The sequence below is a fragment of the Orbicella faveolata genome, unplaced genomic scaffold (genome assembly GCF_042242905.1).
Source record: "Orbicella faveolata isolate gen_17 unplaced genomic scaffold, um_ofav_v1 contig_12, whole genome shotgun sequence".
Lineage (NCBI taxonomy): Eukaryota > Metazoa > Cnidaria > Anthozoa > Scleractinia > Merulinidae > Orbicella > Orbicella faveolata.
The window spans coordinates 16,445,601-16,467,023 of record NW_028301539.1 but is presented as its reverse complement, the minus strand read 5'-3'; the positions used below and the strand labels follow the sequence as shown (position 1 = coordinate 16,467,023).

General features: G+C 37.8%; 1 protein-coding gene across 5 annotated transcripts in view; it reads right to left on the bottom strand.

Annotated features, from left to right (window-relative positions):
- Positions 1 to 1,207: 1,207 nt before the first annotated feature.
- The window catches only part of LOC110062416 (protein Wnt-4-like), a 36,890-nt gene continuing 16,674 nt past the window's right edge, over positions 1,208 to 21,423 (bottom strand). For 3 of the 5 annotated variants that reach the window (XM_020769328.2, XM_089282560.1, XM_020769311.2), the window contains exons 2-5: positions 12,698 to 12,815; positions 4,061 to 4,305; positions 3,594 to 3,874; positions 1,208 to 2,965 (exon numbers count right to left, since the gene is read on the bottom strand). In XM_020769328.2, coding sequence (XP_020624987.1) covers positions 2,498 to 2,965; positions 3,594 to 3,874; positions 4,061 to 4,305; positions 12,698 to 12,786 — 1,083 coding nt within the window. In that variant the 5' untranslated portion in view covers positions 12,787 to 12,815 and the 3' untranslated portion in view covers positions 1,208 to 2,497. Of the gene's footprint in view, positions 2,966 to 3,593; positions 3,875 to 4,060; positions 4,306 to 12,697; positions 12,816 to 19,161; positions 19,599 to 21,323; positions 21,378 to 21,423 lie in introns of those variants that run through there. The other 2 variants (XM_089282559.1, XM_020769335.2) reach the window with 2 other exon arrangements.

Below are 21,423 nucleotides of genomic sequence, written 5' to 3'. Positions count from 1 at the left end.
CTTAAGTCTGTTATAAAGCCTGTGAACAGGCTGCTTGGTGATCGAATCAAGAAAAGAACAGGCCACGAGCCGAAAACTGTGAGCGAAGAGACAGAGACAGAGAGGGTGGGAGGAGTTTAAAATATCTTCGAAGACTCGGGGACAGTTAGTCGTGGCCATACGACTTTAACCAACAGACAAAATGTCCATGTCGAAGGATTACAAGCATCGCCTACACTGATTTTGCCATTCAGTTTTTTTCGTCTAGCCCCAACTGAATTACCTCCTCCTTACAGTTAGGTTCCATCCCTTCCCTTTCTCTTCCCAGTCCCCCTACTTCGCTCGCAGGCCTTCCCTTTCTCACCTGAGAGCTGAACACAGGCCATTATCAAGAACGGTGAGGGTACTTTTTAACCCTGTTCAGTTTGAAAGGAATTTTTTCCAAATATGTAACTGACTTATTTCTTTAACAAAATTTTTCTTTGATACAGTTATTTTTACCTTTTTTTTCCGTTTTTGGGCTTTCAGCATTTTTGTTTTTAATCCAACATGGCGGATTAAGATGGCGGCTGTTCGGATAACATGACGTTATCACGTGATATGGCGTGTCCATTCCATATTTTCAACGCGAGAGAAAAGATTTTTGAGTTTCATTATCATTATGCATGCTTTCCCACGATCGCAGAAGATCAAGGTAAATCCCTGTCTAAACAGGGTTGATAACTCCCGGCATAGTCGATCGAACGTTCGCAGATCGAACTCAGTCCGTGGATTAGGTTCGATTGAGTTCAGCAATCAATTGAAATCGAACACCGGACTTTGTGAAAGTTCGATTTCCGAACCAATCGAAGTCAATCAAACAAATCAAAACCAATCTAACTCAATCGATTAGATCGAGTTCGGCAACCGAAATGGTTATCCCTTTCCTCTTTGTGACCAACAATTGCCTTGTCTTAAGCTCTTGGTCTTCCAAAATTTTTAAGTCGAAAGGGGACACAATCGGAACTAAAATTTGTGTGTCACTTTGGCCATTGAAATATTGTATAAATATTACGGAGCTTGGGACGATGTCTTCAAAAGATCCCACAGCATAACAATCTTTTGGAATTAAATAATTGTTATATAATATTATGCAAGGAGTAAGAGAAAATAAGAGAGCTGCATTCTGTTACGGAATGAACAAATTATGGTTCGCTTGGAAAACTACCAGTAAATAAGGCACACAGTGTTTTGTAAGAATTCACGTTGTATTGACGTAAACTGCCGTGAAATTTTCTACAATAATATTTACAATATCAGCCCACAGTTCTGGCTCAGTGTTAAAAGTAAACACAGTTGCTTTTCTGTAGTTCACAGACACATCTGCATAAGCAACAAATACATTTCGCTTACAAACTTATTAAACTCATTAAGTAGTATATACCTTGTCACATAATTGAGTACTGTACCAAGTGTTCAGCCAAGATAAACCTTTGCAACGACCAAGAGTATGTTACTTCTGTGGCAACCATATAACTGTAACACTAGACGGTTATATAAACTGAGAGCATCTAAACTTACGTTTGAGTAAGCGCGGCAACTTGGCTTAATAAATATGGACTATATTTATGTGCTTTTAATTCACTATGATCTGGTACTTTATGATCTTATAACTTTGAGCCAAGTAAGCATTTGTCGTGATGTTTGAGAACACTTGCTATGTTCTCCTTACACTCATATCTTGTTTTAAAAACGTTTCGCGCACTCACATAACTCACCAAATTCGCCACTTTAAAAACAAAAAGAAATCTGGGGCGAGTATCATCTCGCAGGGGCTTTTGTATCGTCACTGGGGACAATAAGCAACTGCGGCATGAGACTTGCCCAAGATTTCTTCCCGTGGCCAATGCATGCGTTGTGATATTTCTTTAACAACCCCCTTTAAACAACACACGTTATTAAAGTTGATCCGGCCAGCAAAACAAAACCGTTTTTCTTGGGCTTACTTTTTCTTCCTCGACAATAATACTTTAACTGATTAGTACTGAATGTTACCGGAATAATTTAGATGAACTTTTTTCCACTACAATTGGGGCCTTTCTAAAAGCGCCCCCCATTTCCTTTCAATACTCAGTCTCAAACGTTACCCTCACCTTCAAAAAGAGAGCTCGTACCAAGTGTGTTAATCAGCAGAGCGGCAGTGTGTGTTGCTACTAGTTAGGATTCGAGATCACTACTGACGCTGATACAAATTCAATTTAGGCAGGAGGTACGTGTGCCACTAGGTTTTGCACCTCCCTCGAGGAGTTATGTAGTCTGAATAAGTCAACTCGAGCATGGAGTCGACAGCTAGGTGGATTGACGAAGAAGAAACATTTGTTCCCTTGAATAACATTGAAGGAAGTGTAACTACAAGTCAGAGTATTGTTAAGGTCAGAAAACTGACTGCTACTACATACATGTATATTACAACACGTTCGTCTCTCTTGAAGGCAGAAATAGTTTTACTGAATGTCGGGGCTGAATGTAAGACGGCATCTTACTTGCAGATGCTAACCTCAACCCGCCTCGGGCACTGGCTACACTTGACGTAACAGCACCAGTAGAACTTGCAGTCACAACGCTCAGATCTGGGTTCCACTTTGGTGGTGTACCCTCGATTGCAGCACATTAATTCACATCCATCTATAGCTTGAGAAGTGCGATTACAAAACCTTCCCTGGGTCCCCAGGGAGCCAGTATTGGGATTTGCCGCACAAAAATCCGGCGACCCATCAATGTACACCAAGTCCGCAATGGTGTGTGGCTTGTACTTAGGATTTTTGGGAACTAGAACCATTCTTGATCCAATAAGTTTGACCTCCACTTCGGTAGCTCCGTCGAATTTTTCCTTGATGTGATCTCCTACCAGTCTGAAATTCGGTAGTGAACGCCAGCAGGTTTTAACGTTACATGACCCTGACACACCATGGCATTTGCACTGAAGTTTCATGAACTGTTTAATGGCCTGTTGAAATTGTGATGCACAAACAAACAAAACTATATGAGAGAAAATGTAATTTGTAATTGATGATTGAGGCAAATAGAGGCGAATAGACTAACTACGATTATTTCTGCAATTACTTCTGCGATTCAATTAATAAAAGCACAACAAATAAAAACTAATTGTCAAATTAAGTTACTATTTGACTGACTGTCTGGCTGTCTGACTGACTGACTGACTGACTGACTACTAACTTACTAACTGACTGACTGACCGACCGACCGACTGACTGTCTGTCTGTCTGTCTGTCTGTCTGACTGACTGACTGACTGACTGACTGACTGACTGACTGACTGACTGACTGACTGACAGAGGATCTGAAATAGACTGTTTTCGTTTGGAAAATGAAATGAAAATTTATTTAGTTCTAACAATTAGTAAATCAGAACACTCTCTTCTTCCTCTCCCCTGAAGCGCTTAAGGCGAAGAAGAGACTGATTAAACTGACTGATTAAACTGATTAAACTGATTAAAGTCTGTACAATCTGTTTATGTTACTGACGACTTACCAACCTACCATACTCGCTCTCAAATTTCGGAAATACGAAAAGTTAAATTCAAAGCACGTAAAGAACTGTTCAGTACAACTCACCCTTCTCCCTGCGCCGTTGTTATGTAAATTCATCAGAACTCGAGCAGGATTCTCCTCTTTTCGTCCACGTTCTCTTGCATCCACAAATTTCTTGGAAAAATCGATGCCATATTGGATATCATCACTACAACCCGCCCACTTGAATCCCTCGTCAGACATTCCATTGTAGTTCTGGTCACAGCCACATTTTCGTCCCAGTTTTCCCTCGCTGCATGAGCGCGTCACAGCATATGCTACACCGGCTGACGAAATGGAATGAACAAATGCAGCTTCCCTGGTTCCTACAGGGAAAAAAAAGCACACATATAACGGAAATCTGGATCATTTGACTTGCCAAAGGTTTGATTTTTCTTCATCTTTCGGGAGTAGCAGTGAACATTAAAATCAATCTGTAGTAACCGTTAATTAGAATTCGAACAATTGAATTTTGAGATCGGAAGCTAAAGGGGATTGAAGCTGTCCCTCACCTCCGTTTGCAGAATTTCCAAAGACAGGGGATTTCTCAAACTGCACGGTAGTACAGTTCCATCTCCTGTAACGAAACTGATGCTGACACTCCTCCACTGCAATGGAAGCTCCAAACTTCACACTGTTCATGACGTCAATGTACCTCTTACAGACTTGAACCTGTCTGTTGTTCAGATGTGCGCCGACTTCATCGCAGCTTCCTTTAGTATTGAAGCTGTTTACAGAGCTGCTGAGTGCTAGAGATCTGTGAATATTAACAGATAGATACATCATGCATATTATATAATCGCAGACTTGTTGCAAATGGCAATTTGCATATATATATATATATATATATATATATATATATATATATACTTCTTGAACTTGAACAGAATAAATTTATAGAGCGCTCGACTCTGAGAGGAGCAGTGTAGATAATAAACAGTGGTAGCAAGACTTCAATTCATCGTTTTATTGCGACAACGCTGTTTCGTATGGTCAAAGGATGACCACACTCATCAGGCAATATCAACCTTTCGTTGATATTGCCTGATGAGTGTGGTCATCCTTTGACCATACGAAACAGCGTTGTCGCAATAAAACGATGAATTGAAGTCTTGCTACCATTGTTTATTATCTATCTATCTATCTATCTATCTATCTATCTATCTATCTATATATATATATATATATATATATATATATATATATATATATATATATATATATAAACGTTTGATAAAGCAAGGACGGACAACTTCTGACGGTAAAAAAAGTTAAAAAGTTAAAAATTTAATAGAAAAACGTTTCGGTCTTAGACCTTCATCAGTTACAAGAGAAAAAGGACGAAAACTAAGTTTAAATACGGTTACAGTGTGGGAGATTACGTAACGAAATGAAAAATACAATATTGTGCTATTAATACATCGTGATTAATACAATACAGGAAGAAAATGCAAAACGAGAAATACAATGCTGTACTATAAATTGCGTCATACAGGGTGATAATTAATAGACCAAACGAAAAGAATACAATACTGTGCATAAATTACATTATAGAGCGTGATAATTGCAGAACTAGGTTAAATTCAACCTAAAAACTAAAAGAGTTAAAATAGATAAAACGGACTCTTGCAATGCGGTAAATATAAGAAGAAACCTACGTTTACGCTGGACAAGGTTAATAACAAAATCCCAAATTGAGGCCTTTGGAGCATTAAAGGGTTGACAAACAACAAAATCCCTGGAGGGGCCCTTAAACAATAAGCTGTAATAAGATCCCAGGCAGGGCCTTTGAGCATACCTAACACCCAAAAAGCTGACAAAATCCAAGGAAGAGCCTTTGAACTGCCTTATGGCGCGAACGCATATTTACACAAGAGAAGGTTAATTATAACAAATTCTGTTTTTGGAGTGAAATTCTTTTCTTTTATTTAAGCCATGGGGAGCCAAAGAGAACAGTTGAGCACTCCAATAAGCCTCTTTCATAATTAAAAACCTATCGATCTCGTCTGAGTCATTAGGGGCCTGCACCTGATCAATGCATTGGAATTCAAAATCATCCAAGGAGTGTGGAATTTTATTGAAATGTACTGCTACCTCACAAGTGGTTTTGTTTGTGAGCATAGCAGACTTGTGGTTACGAAACCTAACCCGAAAATCGGTGGTAGTTGATCCTATGTACTGTAAACGACATTTCTTGCAGGAAACTAAATAGATCACGTTTTTAGAATCACAAGAAAGCCTTGAATGAATGGTGTATTTTCTGCCCGTTTTAAAACTTAGAAATGATTTAGATTCAACAAAGAAATTTCGACAGAGATCGCATCTATTTCTTTCACATTTAAAGCAGCCATTGTTTGGCTGAATTGTTTGTCCCTCATCGGCGGTTTTAAAACGAGATGGTGCTAATAATTCTTTCAGGTTTTTTGTTCTACGAAAAGATGGTATGATAGAGCCTTGAGGGAAAAGTTCTTTCAATTTAGGGTTGGATTGCAAAATCAACAAATGCTTTCTAATTATGCTACTCACATTAGGCAAATTAGGATTAAATGTGAGAACAAATGGAAATAATTTCTTTGATTGTTTTCCGCGTTGCCGTAGTAAATCATTCCTAGAAATGGTGGAGGCTTTGGAGAATTGATCGTCAACTAATTTGGAGGGATAACCCTGATTAACAAGATAACCCTTGTACTCAACTGCTCTCTCGGCAAGGAAAGTTTCTTCAGAGCAATTTCTCTTCAATCTAGTCGCTACTCCAAAAGGAATAGCCTTGAAGACATGCTTGGGATGGCAGCTAGAAGGTGGAAGATATAAATGACTATCTGTAGGTTTAGAATAAACATCAGTTCTAATAAACCCATCCGCAAGATGTAAAGTAAGATCAAGTACGTGAAGCTCACGTTCGGAAAAAACTAACTCGAATTTAATAGTAGGGTATAGAGAATTAATGTAATCAGTAAATTGATGTAAGGCAGGAAGGCCTTGCTGCCAAAGATCAAAGACATCGTCACGATAACGCCACCACAAGGACGGCTTTATCGGACCGGAAAACTTAGCTTTAAGATCAATTTCATCCATGGCTAGATCGGCATAACTACATGCATTTTTTGGACCCATGGCCGTGCCATGAATCTGAAGAAAGAAATTCTCCTTAAAAACAGAATGGTTGCTTTTCAAACAGATTTTTACGGCTTCTAATATGCAAGATGTAGACGGAATTTTGTTTTCCCTAGCATTCAAAGCTTTCCTAACTGCAGTAAGGCCAAGTTTGTTATCGATGTTGATATCAGGGTTATCCCTCCAAATTAGTTGACGATCAATTCTCCAAAGCCTCCACCATTTCTAGGAATGATTTACTACGGCAACGCGGAAAACAATCAAAGAAATTATTTCCATTTGTTCTCACATTTAATCCTAATTTGCCTAATGTGAGTAGCATAATTAGAAAGCATTTGTTGATTTTGCAATCCAACCCTAAATTGAAAGAACTTTTCCCTCAAGGCTCTATCATACCATCTTTTCGTAGAACAAAAAACCTGAAAGAATTATTAGCACCATCTCGTTTTAAAACCGCCGATGAGGGACAAACAATTCAGCCAAACAATGGCTGCTTTAAATGTGAAAGAAATAGATGCGATCTCTGTCGAAATTTCTTTGTTGAATCTAAATCATTTCTAAGTTTTAAAACGGGCAGAAAATACACCATTCATTCAAGGCTTTCTTGTGATTCTAAAAACGTGATCTATTTAGTTTCCTGCAAGAAATGTCGTTTACAGTACATAGGATCAACTACCACCGATTTTCGGGTTAGGTTTCGTAACCACAAGTCTGCTATGCTCACAAACAAAACCACTTGTGAGGTAGCAGTACATTTCAATAAAATTCCACACTCCTTGGATGATTTTGAATTCCAATGCATTGATCAGGTGCAGGCCCCTAATGACTCAGACGAGATCGATAGGTTTTTAATTATGAAAGAGGCTTATTGGAGTGCTCAACTGTTCTCTTTGGCTCCCCATGGCTTAAATAAAAGAAAAGAATTTCACTCCAAAAACAGAATTTGTTATAATTAACCTTCTCTTGTGTAAATATGCGTTCGCGCCATAAGGCAGTTCAAAGGCTCTTCCTTGGATTTTGTCAGCTTTTTGGGTGTTAGGTATGCTCAAAGGCCCTGCCTGGGATCTTATTACAGCTTATTGTTTAAGGGCCCCTCCAGGGATTTTGTTGTTTGTCAACCCTTTAATGCTCCAAAGGCCTCGATTTGGGATTTTGTTATTAACCTTGTCCAGCGTAAACGTAGGTTTCTTCTTATATTTACCGCATTGCAAGAGTCCGTTTTATCTATTTTAACTCTTTTAGTTTTTAGGTTGAATTTAACCTAGTTCTGCAATTATCACGCTCTATAATGTAATTTATGCACAGTATTGTATTCTTTTCGTTTGGTCTATTAATTATCACCCTGTATGACGCAATTTATAGTACAGCATTGTATTTCTCGTTTTGCATTTTCTTCCTGTATTGTATTAATCACGATGTATTAATAGCACAATATTGTATTTTTCATTTCGTTACGTAATCTCCCACACTGTAACCGTATTTAAACTTAGTTTTCGTCCTTTTTCTCTTGTAACTGATGAAGGTCTAAGACCGAAACGTTTTTCTATTAAATTTTTAACTTTTAACTTTTTTTACCGTCAGAAGTTGTCCGTCCTTGCTTTATCAAACGTTTTTAAATTCATTTTTGCGGTGAGGCTTGGACTGTGAATCTTCATTGATCCTCCTGACGCAGTGGCATTCTTTGTTGGCTTGAGGCATTTTATAACCGTTTTACATATATATATATATATATATATATATATATATATATATATATATATATATAAAAAGTTAAGATGCTTCGAGCCAACAGGGATGCCACGCGCCAGAAGGATCCAAAAGGATTCGTAGTCCAAACCTCGAGTAATGAAATTTGTAGGCAATTGTGGAAAACGAGGACGGACAACTTCGAGCGAAAAAATATATATATATACAGTAAAAAATCTAAGAAATCTAAAAAAAAAGTTTAAAAATTTAATAAAAATAAACGTTTCGGTCAAAGACCTTCATCAGTTGCGGCACCGCAACTGATGAAGGTCTTTGACCGAAACGTTTATTTTTATTAAATTTTTAAACTTTTTTTTTAGATTTCTTAGATTTTTTACTGTATATATATATATTTTTTCGCTCGAAGTTGTCCGTCCTCGTTTTCCACAATTGCCTATATATATATATATATATATATATATATATATATATATATATATATATATATAAGTTAAGATGCTTCGAGCCAACAGGGATGCCACGCGCCAGAAGGATCCAAAAAGGATTCGTAGTCCAAACCTCGAGTAATGAAATTTGTAGGCAATTGTGGAAAACGAGGACGGACAACTTCGAGCGAAAAAAATATATATATACAGTAAAAAGTCTAAGAAATCTAAAAAAAGTTTAAAAATTTAATAAAAATAAACGTTTCGGTCAAAGACCTTCATCAGTTGCAGTGCAAGTGAATAATAAATTACAATAACCTTAAATAAGTTTACAGTATAAAAAATGACATAATATTACAAAGATGATTACATAACAGGGCGTGGTAACACATGAAAACGAAAAAATTAACCAATGATAAACAATCGGTGATTACTAAGCGAGATACTATGACAATGCGGTACAAAACTCAAAAGACACAAACCAAATAAGAATAAATAATCGAATATAATACAAATAAGATTAATATCAAAAAAGTAACGCGATTCGTCGAGTCAGCCGAAAGTGTGAAGGGACCCGCGTGTAAAATATTCAATGTTCAAAAAAGGCGGTCCCAAAATCCCCAAACAAAGCCCTTGAAACTATGCCGCGGCAAGGCACAACAGGCGCCCTAAACAGGGCCCTTAAACAACAATAATGTAATAAATTCCCCGATGGGGGCCCCTGAGAAAACCTCAGGGGTCCCCTTTTTTGAACATTGAATATTTTACACGCGGGTCCCTTCACACTTTCGGCTGACTCGACGAATCGCGTTACTTTTTTGATATTAATCTTATTTGTATTATATTCGATTATTTATTCTTATTTGGTTTGTGTCTTTTGAGCTTTGTACCGCATTGTCATAGTATCTCGCTTAGTAATCACCGATTGTTTATCATTGGTTAATTTTTTTCGTTTTCATGTGTTACAACGCCCTGTTATGTAATCATCTTTGTAATATTATGTCATTTTTTATACTGTAAACTTATTTAAGGTTATTGTAATTTATTATTCACTTGCACTGCAACTGATGAAGGTCTTTGACCGAAACGTTTATTTTTATTAAATTTTTAAACTTTTTTTAGATTTCTTAGACTTTTTACTGTATATATTTTTTTTTTCGCTCGAAGTTGTCCGTCCTCGTTTTCCACAATTGCCTATATATATATATATATATATATATATATATATATGTATGTATATATATACATGGCTTATTATAGTGGTCATGCACTTAGCTCGAAGCTCTTTTCCCGGTATGCCGCTCAAACAAAAGAAACAATCACATGGGGTTCAGAGCCACTTTAAATTTTTGAAATTTCAAGGTCACTTGTCAAAATCAAAGTTTTGGAAAGTGCTGGGGAATGTTTCAAGCCACCGTAAAAAGAAATGCTATACTTCAATTAGGAAGCCCTATTACATAAAAACCTCGTCATGGTTTCTTGCCACTACCGCGGGAGAATGAGAAGGGCTGTAGGGCCCATTCATAGCTGGTATTCCGAACTTCCATTACCTCTGTAAAACAAACATTTGAAAACATTTTTGAGCTTTCAGGGCACTGGGTTCCAACCAAACATAGCGCTCGCAGTATCTTGCTGTTATTGTTAGTTTTCAGTTTTAGAAATATCATACTACAAATAAATCATTTCATGTTTCTATATTTTTTTCCTGGTGGCAGAAAGAAGACTGACCATAAGAACAAGTCCGAAAATTCATGATTTCAACAGGCCCTAGCGCATGCACAATTTTCTCGAAAACAGCGGTTGAAGAATAGAGTAATAGATCTCTTTAGCTCGAGCGGTTTGTTTTCCATTACATACCACGTGATATACTCTAGAGAATTCTTCTTATAATCATCTAAAATATATTCATCCTTATAATCCATCAACTATTTTCGCTGGCGCGCGATTGGTCTAAACGCGTCACGTGACTGAATATGCCCAAGCTAAAGCTAGTGATATCCTAGTGATATTCCCCAATTTTCAAAATTGAGCGTGTTGCGAAAACGATTTGAAGGTTACCAAACACAACAGCCCCAATTTGGCGCTAAAATATGCTCGGATATTTGTCCTTGGGCATTATCTGTTCCTCAAAGCACACAGTTTTCCTCGAGCTACGCTCTCGGTAAACTATTCGCTTCTCAGAACAGATAATGTCCGCGGATAAATATTCGAAAAGATGGCTATTGTTTACATATACGCTCTGCTATTTGAAAATGTGAAAGCAAGAATTCTCAAGAATGTAATCACATGGTCTGAAATGGGGCAACAAAGCGCCCAAGCTAAAAAGATCTATTGCTCCCGCTCCCCAAAAACACACATGAAATAGCCACGTGCACAGAAAAGATTCAGTCTTTCTCATAAGGAAGTAGTTGTTTAGTATAATTTTCTGTGATTAAATCACGGCAAGAAGTGATCTTTTTAACCACTAAAAAAAGTGCTCGATAATATGCACAAGGACGTGTCACTGATCCATACCCCGGGGGCGGGGAGAGGGGGTGGGGGAAGGAGGAAAGGCTTCCATATAAAAAGAGAGGGGGTGCTAGTCGGAAATTTTGAAAAGAACCCCAAGGTACCAAGATCTTGTTTTGTGGGCGTGGCTTGAGATTGATTTCTCCCCTAAGAGGTATTAATTCTTACATAACACATTATCTGCTGTCATATGTTTTGGGCTCATTGTCCTAAAAGGTACCACCAAAGTTCCAGACTTAACACCCTAAGAGGTACCAAAACTGCTTTTTCAACCCCAAGAAGTACGACGAGCACCCCCGTCCTTTTTATATGGGAGTACCCCCGGATCCATACAGTATAACCTTAGCTTATCAACACATATAAACAGACATAGAATACAGAATACAATGAACTCTCTGGACATCTTCCGAAGTGACTCCAGTCTTCAGCTTTACAGAAGCGTTCGCCTTATTAAATGAGATGTCAGTTACAGAGAACCCAGGACCAGTGAGACAGTCCTGCCTCCTTCCAGTTGTGTTCGCGTCGAGACAGTTGTTCAGCTGTATCGGAAATTCCAGGGATGCTTGTACGTACTTTGATTTACGTCGCCAATAAATTGCACCTGTCGGCTACTGACTGCAAACTGGGCGCGCAGTTTAATTGTAAGAAAATGTTGAGAGCTGGAAAACTGGCTTCTCGATACATTGTATAACTTTTGCGGTCTGTTTCTCGTTCTAATTTTTCCATTCTTAATCCACAAGTTGCCATTTTAAGCGATAATCTGGAAAATTATCTTTCAAATTATTTAAATTTGTTCTCAGCTAGCAGTCTTGAGGTTTCGCTGAGGCAATCCCTCGTTAAAAATGCCTCGTCCAGGCACGAAGTCATCAACAAGAATTAATTAGCAGATGAAAGTTCCAGACGAAAAATAATTTATATGAACTATCCCAACATTGCAAGATTTAATGAAAGAGGAATTTACGGACTGGAAATAATTAAAAAGAATCTCTTATTTCGAGAATATTGTCTAATAGAGATCTTCATTCTATTTAAATGGAGTGCTGTTTTTTGCTGCGATTCAAGAATTGTTGACAAACGATTTTTTAATCTGCTTCTGGTGCAATAAAATATGTTGCAAAGGAGTAAACAACCTAGAACATTTCAGCAAACAGAATACTTGAAACTACAAGGCGCGAATCATTTCGTTGCAACAGTAAGCCCGTAAGCTGTGTGACGATGGAGGAACAAGCAGCAAAGTCTTTGCGATGTGTGTAAAAAATAATTATGCATGCATGATACCTTTGCCGACGGTAGCAAACCAGACAACACAACACAGCAAACACTGAAAACTCGAAAACAACGCTTTCAAGCAATTTTCAACTGATTTCAATTACAAGAAAATGGGTTGCTACTTACAGCCATTGACTTGATGTGACAGGAGAGATGAAGAAAAATTCCAGCGCCACCAAGAAGTGGAAAAGTGGTACCATCTTGAAAATTGCCATCTTAGCTGCTATGCGAGCGGTCTCTTTATCTGCCAGAGTAGAATAATAAAGGTTTATCACGAGAATTTGTGGAACAAAAGAAAAATCTGGCCTCCTTATAAAATCCCCTAGGCGGGTCTTGTCAAAGTGTTGCCGCCTTATAACACCTGATAAAGTAGACAGAAATGACGGCACTGTAACTCAATGAATTTCTGTTATTGGGATGAAGGCAGCTTAATTGAAAAGAAACATTTGCATGCGTCAAGGCGATATTTCTGGAACGCAACTGGAGCAACATGACGAAACGTTTTGAACGTGTTTTCTTTGGGAATGGAAAGTGAAGGAACGACTTCAGAACTAACAACAGGTTGCTCTAACGAGTCAAAGTTCAGAGCAGCGTTAATAGATAATTGCTGATTTGTCACTTCGTTGTCGTATCGTTTTAACAATATTGTTTTTGTTTTCAAGGACAATAAAAAGTTGTCAAGTCATGACAAAAATATATGATAATTATCTCATGGTTAAACGGGAATACGCAGACTGGTTTGACTGAAAGCAAAGGAGAAACAGTAAAAAAAGACACACCAGCGTCTTTCAGATGATGTTGCACATATTCCAAATTGTATTTGCACGGTATCAATGTTTTATTTACCCGTGCAAATAAGTTATTGACCTAAATTGTTTATGAAGAGCTCAGACCCTTTTCAATAGAGATTAAGCCGATAATAAGTGATTGCGCACTTTGTCGGCTTATCTTGCGTGTTTGACAGCGCTGATCAGGAGTGCACATTAAAACTACGACAAACAGGTTAACTCGCATCATTTTAATGTTACTTGAAGGAAAAATCTTCAACAGGTGCAAAACAACTTTGAAAAGTTAAGAGATTTTTTTTTTGTTTTTTTTTGTGATATTCTTTAAGGAAAAGGAAGACGAAACAAACCGCAAACGATCTTGTTGTAAACGTAATTTTGGGATTGTAATTTCACACGGTCAACATTACTCTTTTCCTGACTATTATGAAATACAGTTTTGTTATGGGATATCCATTTCTCAGTACCGCACTAGCTAAAGCGAACTTCAATTACTTTGTTGTCCCTGTATATCCAATCATCGTCCGACCCTCTTTTGATAGAAGTTTTAGGGAGTTCAAATACCTCTGTACTAGCTTCTTAATTAAGAAAGCTGCCTGGAACACAGGAGAAAAGTTAAACTGAGAAGAATTTGTATCCTACCTTAGTGCAAAGCTGCTAAGGTTTAAATCTTAGGTGTTCCTCTATTGTAACTCGCTTCACTCTTGATGTACTTTGTGTCTGCTCGCGCGAGTTTTTATTGACTTGTTTTCAGCTCGATTTCATTGTAAGCCCGCATCAGTTGATTATAACGCCTTCGCGTCCCATGGGATATCACACCCAGACAAACCCAAACATATCATTCTTATAAAAAGCGATGATGGGAACTAAGATCTATTTGGGATTTTTAATAAGAAGAACCTCTATTAAGCAGTTAATATCGTGCTTTTGTGCTTGCTAGTGAACCCGCTGTATGATAATCTTGGTATCTGACTTATTATACATCAATAAAGTGTTTTACGGAATGTTCGTGTTTGTAAACAATAATACGGTCTTAACTGCTGTAATTACTACGAACTCACAGTGCGCATTATGTAAATAAACAATTAACAGACCGGAAAAGCTAAGCAAGTTGATAGCAATTCCATTTTTATAGCGGTTTTCTAAGACTTCCGTCTTTTTCGTAATTATTTTTGTTCAGAGAGTTTAATGTCGGTAGATCCGCTCTAAGTCATCATTTTCATAAATTCTTAATTCTTGCGGTTACTTAGTATTGAGTTTTCCAGCACGTTTTTCTTTGAATACAACAAGAAATATGTTAAACATCTGGTGAAATTAAGTTCAACAAAATAAAACTATTCCAAACATTTTCCTTAAGCCTTCCGAAATAAGTTAATAATTAAGCTCTTATCTAAAAGAACACGGACAATAGAAGTGTAATAAAAGACGGTTATAGAAATATATTGCTGTATCAAATTTTCTTTACAGGATAGAATTTTAAGCATAGATTCACATATCTAATCTCATATATCGGTCTTGCAAATTGTGGTTCCTGTAAACAAACAAAAAACGATCTATTAAATGCGCAGTTAAATCGCAAAGCCCTGTCTTTGAAGTCTTGAACTTCCGCAGTAACAGTAGAGCCACGTAAAAAAGGCGCGAATTGTAGAAGTTACGTAATGCCCAACACGAACTTCTAATAACCAAGCGCGCGAAGTCTAAAAATAGAATGCAAATTATTGGAACCCCGCGAGAGTCAGAAAACATAAGCCTGTTCTGAGAGAAATAGGAGGAAAATGAACGCCGAATTTTCGTTTTAAAAATTGTTTTAGTAACACCTGCTTACGCGCTTGAAAAAGCGTCAAATCTTCCACCATTCCGTTTTGTTTGTCTAAGTTATGACGTCCCTCGCGCGCTTCGCTATTGGTTCTCACGTGCGGGAAAATATTATTTTAACACTTGACAACCGGGCAAGAATTGCGGCAGAGTAGAATAAACAAGAAAATGAAGAATATTACTGCTGCCGCAAATTGGTGCTGTTATTATCATATTACTAAACCTGTAGCGCAAACTGCACTTTCATTTAGACTGATTATTGTACCAGAGGTCTATATATTTTCCATCGTTGGGATCTTGGGCTCGGGTGTTTTTGAAAACAGAGTGCGGGGTTCTGGATTTTCAACTAGCTAAAAGTTACAGAATTCCTTGAAATGTAAAGGACGTTTCGCTTTAGTGATAGAGCCAAAAAAAATATTGTTCACCGTATCAGTAATAATTTATTGCAAAGTGTAAGATGCGTTTTAAATTAACCTGTGACTAGCCTTGTTGTCCTGCGTCACATGACTACGTCGTGTTTACATTCGATAAAAGGCGAACTCGAAATCGAGCCTCGATTTCGAGTTCGCTTTTTATCAAGACACAGAGCGTCATGATGACCATGATATTCCAGAAGTGGTTAGAGGAAATGCCCACTAGCTGCGCACAAACTCACGTTTTTAGAGCAGAGAAGACTGAGGCGCAATTTCCGATCGGCATGACATAAGAAATTTTTACATCGCACCCAAAGGGGAAGGGACGGACACCCATAAGGGAAGTGTTAACTTTAAAATGCGCGGACGCGGATAGAATAGGAAAACTGTAAATTGCTGATAAACCACAGAATTAACACTCTGTTATCAACGAACAGAGGAAAAGAACAAATTGTCGATATTATCGCCATATCAAAAAAAAGGAAATTTCAAAATATGTCATCAATAGTCTTGCACGTACACGGAAGAACAACGGAAATGTCAATCCTTTGAACGCAAGTTGAATGAGGAGTGTTGTCCTCTGTTCGTTCCTCAACGAACAGAGGAAAAGAACAAATTGTCGATAACGAGCGATATTAAGGATTTATTATCGCCATATCAAAAAAGGAAATTTAGAAATATGTCATCAATAGTCTCACACGTACACGGAAGAACAACGGAAATATTAAACCTTTGAACGCAGGTTGAATAATGAATGTTGGTGTTTAACCGACGCTGTATATGTTCATAGAAGTCGAAACTGGACCAGTTCAGACGCCAAACTTTTCTTGGGTCGAGCCGGCGAACACCTTGAAATATGTACAGGACAAGTTCGGCGTTTAAATCAGTTCAGTGAGACTGTTACTGAGTAGAGTCCCGTTTATAACGTCTACGCATGAATTAGCGGGCCTACTTTTGTTAACTTGAATCGGCTAATATTGGCTCATGGCAAGTTCAACGTTTAAGCCCGGCCTAAATTTAGCAAACAGATTAAATAGGTCTGGGAAATCATCAAGTCCGTAAATAGGAACACTCGTTTTAGCGAGTTTTTTTTCCATATGACACGGATTTACATGGGACTTCCTGCTTAATCGTGCGTTACTGAAGTTATTTCAAGCCCAACCACTGCCTTATAGCGATTTCTTCTCGCATTAGCAAACTTCTCTTCAGGAAAAGTACGTCGCGGTTTGTCGTGACATATTCAGATTGATTGCGTGTATTTTGCCTCCCCGGCATTTTCCTCATTTCAAGGTGAGTTTTTTCCTTTTTCAACAAAATTAAGCAAACATTCATCAACGTCCATTTAGAATAAATGGTGCTTTTCGCCTTTTATTCATGTGTTTCCCGCGGAGAAAATATGGACTCCATGAGCTAAATTTGAGACCTCTTTGCGCGCGCCAATTACCCTTACTTGTGGTCAGTGTCACGTTTATATGATATAATATGAACCATACACATGCGCAGTCAGTTTAGATCAATTTTAGGGGATAGAATATTGAGTTGAAAATTTGGCAGGGTCAATCTTCCTTTATTTTTCACTTTTACGTTCAGCCACTGCTGACACAACTTTTTGAACGTTGGAAATTGCTTTCCTGTGAAGTAATGCGATTTGGGTGCTTTTTAGCATTTCAGAATGTCCTTTACCATTTGATATGATACTTATTGGCACCATGCATGGCTAAAGCCTTCAACACAATTTAAATAATCGCCGGTATGCACTGCACCGGTAGAGGATTTTCTTTCAATGCATGGCCGGACTTTATTAGGTACAGGCAGCATTATAAGTTAAGTCTTCCTAGGTGTACGTTTTTTAATCGACAATCGCTTTATTTAAGAACAACAGAGAAGATAATAAAATACTGCAAATTAGTGTCAATGCTATACGCCTTTAAAACTCGATTTATACTGAAAGATTCACCGAGTTTAACTGATGTTGATCAGACGAAAACGATCCCAAGTCCGCGATAAATTGCGGCTTTTTGTTCTACAATCCTGTCCCATATCACACAAAAAGGGTAGGAACACAAGCTGAGACGCAGGAAATGCTTTTTTTCAGAGTTAGTACATGCTTTTTTTTCATAGTTGTACATAACTGTAGGTCAGGGGAAAGTACATAGTGCGAAGGGGAAACATAAAACGTTCGTGAGTCCACCGATTGCCCACTTCTCGAAATGGTCCACGTGGAATCTTAGGCCCCATTTATATGGTCTCGGTTAGCCGAGACAACCCTTTCCCCGAGTTACCCTGGCCGAGGTGACCTTTAACTTATTTCTTTGCAAAACTCAAACAACCGTTTACATGAGGATCGCGAACCCGCCTCGGGGAGCGAGACAACTCGAGTTCTCGCCTTGGCAGCTAGAATAACCCTGGCAGGCGAGACAACTTTTCTTCATGTATAAAACAGTTTGGTTCGTCTAATCGGCGTGGCGAGTGTCACGTAATGCCTAGATTTAGGTTTAAAAGCAGAAATTTGTATCAAAGAAGAGAAAATTAACTCGGCAAAACCCACTGTGATCGAATGACCGAGGGAAACTCAAAGAGGAATATTTGCACATTTGATTATTCAATAAGGGTTATTTATGAATAATCGAGCGGGGTCAACTTTGACTCGGCCTACAGGGACTACGTTTTCACATATAAACGCTCGTTAAAGCTGCCTCGGGGGAAGGGTTGTCTCGGGTACCCGAGACCACATAAATGGGGCCCTAGGCATCGACTAGGTATGCGCGTAGACTTTAACCGTGAAATTATAAGGGTTTGGTACAAATTAATTGAATTTTTTTTTACAGCGGATGTTGGATAACCGGTTCCTAACGTTTGCGAAAATGGAAAAAAAAAATGTCCTGACTCAGACTGCTAGGCATCAATCATTTCGCAAAGTCTCATTTTTCTGACGTGTACTAATCAATGGCTGTTGACTGCAACTGACAAATTCTGATGGCAAATTCTTTCACGGTAAAAGATTTCATCACAAACTTTTCAAACTCATTAATAATTCATCAAGTTAAAACAAGGAAAATCACAACCGTGAAGGAGGTTTAGATACCCGGTCTTAATTGGCATAGATTTTGACGATTTTACTTGTCCATTTACTACTTAGTTCTTGTTTCGACTGAGAAGACATATCAAATACTCGAGACAGTGTTTCATCGACTATAAAATCACCTCGAATTTCGTAAAAAATACTCCGCTGCGCGTCTTATTTTCAACTCTCTTCTCGGTGTTTGGATATCCCGATGAAACACTGTCTCTCGCGTATGATATATTACATCTATTGTAAAATCAATCTTTTGCAGAGTAAAGTGGCCATAGTATTTATCGTCGGGTTAATTCATAACAAGATATTTCCTGTCTTAAGCTTACTTATTTGTTTCTGTGATCTCTGGAGTATGGTTTGAAGGAGAAAGACGTGCTAGAGAAGTGACGCTAAGCACGGCTCTTATTAGGGTTGTTTGGCCAAAAAGAGCAACCAAATAGAAAGGCAAGAAAAAACGTTAAGTATTAGTTCTGGACTAACTCCAGTAAAACACATGCTTACCTTGACTAATTAGGACCGCGAGGATTTCCTAGCCAACCAATCGTCTGGCAAAAAGACTTTAAGCGCTCTTGCGATCAAGAGTGATCGGAGCTCTTTAGCTGCAGCTCTTCACATACAAGTGGTGTCAAAACGAAAAGTGCAGATCTCTTAAGATACAATCGACGATATATGAAACGCTTATAACATTACAGCAATCTACACATAGCGCCAGGGATTACCCAATAATGAACTTCCTGTTATTTCCAGAGACATCAACAACCGGCATAAAAGAGAACCGACAGATTAAAGACCAGAAATTCAGAAGAGGAGATATTTATTAATTCCTGTGCGCATGACATGCTATTCAAAAAGGAAAAACAAAGCAGTACTCAAGAAGAGGTTAAAGGGGTAAACTTTGAACAAGGATCGAAAAACGTGTCCGAGACTAGTCCTTTTTTCCCAATATAAGAGTACAATAAATGTACATTTACAAAAGCAAAGGCATACACGAATAAGAAGTAATTTTCCTAATATTTGCTACAGCAGGTCAATGCAGTGCAAACCAAGAAAACTGGAAAATAACAACTGATAGGTTTCCGAGAAGTTTAAGAGTTCGCAATGTTTCAAAAAGTTGTTATTGCCTCCACTGTTCTGGCGTTCTTCGGCTCCTTTAGAATTGGCTAACCACAAACACCTAGATTAACACATTGGTGAAAACAATAAAATTTTATGCAATGTGCTTTGTTGCTCGGAAGGAAGTACTTTAAATTACATGTTAACTCTTTCTTGTTAAATCGTTTTTCACTAAAAGTTTCTTTCTTATTGTTGCCGCGAACGTCAGTCGCTTGATACAAATGAATCGTTCAAAAAGACCGCTGAGGGGGAGGAAATTCACCTCAAAAACCATCAACTCGACAATAATTTACCTTATTGCTCGTGATAAGGACCACAACAAACATGTACGCGTGCAAGCATTTCCATTGTCAAATCAGAAAATGCGATTTTACCAAGGAATTACGTAAATCGAAGGACTTAAACTGATATAATTTACAAGCTAATTATAAGGGACATAGCGGCTGAATTGTAGCCAACTTCACGGGATTTTTGGCGTGGTTAACAAGATCTTCTTCAGTGATCTTATTTAAAAGCTGAGCCATAAAGTTAGTTTAAATAGGTTTTACAAGAACGACTGTTAGATTCACTTTCGATTCTGATGCACAATAAATAAACAACTAAGCAAAACGCAATAAAATACGAAAGTTACTTTGCTTAACTTGTAACAAGTGTAATACGTGCAACTCTTCTTCTTCTTCAGCTCGTTTCAACTTTATGGAGAGATTCTTTAGGTCACTTATCGGCTTATGTCATCTCATTGAAGCCGATAGGATTCAGTGCGGTTACAAAAAGTAGGAACAAAAAGTAAAATAACACTTTTTATCTGCTTACAATTGAAACACGAAGAGGAGTTCATTGTGAAATGATCTTTACTATTCTAAAATCCACTGTTAAAATTGTAAGGCGGAAACAGGACAACCGCAGGATGGCTCATCTCAAACCGAGGAAACATGTTAATGGAAAGGAAACAAAAAACCCATTGTTGATAAGTACAACTGATCTTAAGTATATAAACTTTCAATGGGTTAAACCAATTCTATGCTAAGAAGCAAACAAAGACTAGAAGGCAGCTTTATATATATATATATATATATATATATATATATATATATATATATATATATATATATATATATTTTTTTTTTTTTTTTTTTTTTTTTTTACGTGACAATGCAACAATAAAAGATACTGCGCCAAGTATGTGGACTTACCTGTGAGGTCTATGTGTACAACATCTGTAACTCATAAAACAACCATGCGATATATATCATCGATGAACCTTCGCCTTGTACACTGACTGGATGCAAATTTAACCGGAGCCTAACTTACCCTTGGGAGGTCTTTAAGGTAGTTTGCCATCCTTGGAGTAGGGCTAACTTGTGTTAAATTAATCGGCTTAAATTTACTGTTTTGACCTTTTCAATTTCATAATTGCATGGATTTTGAGATAAATTGTTTAGTAAATTAATACTTGAGCAATATACTTGACAGATTTACAAACATCAAGGCAAACATATACCCGTTTTAGGACAATTTGATCCTTATCAGACTACCTGCATATTTCTTACCTGCTATGTGTGGCCGCTAATGAGCGGTGCTTGATATTTTAGCTTGTCTAATTCTGTGGAATATATTTAAAAATAATGGGGACTTCAAGCACGTACTTAT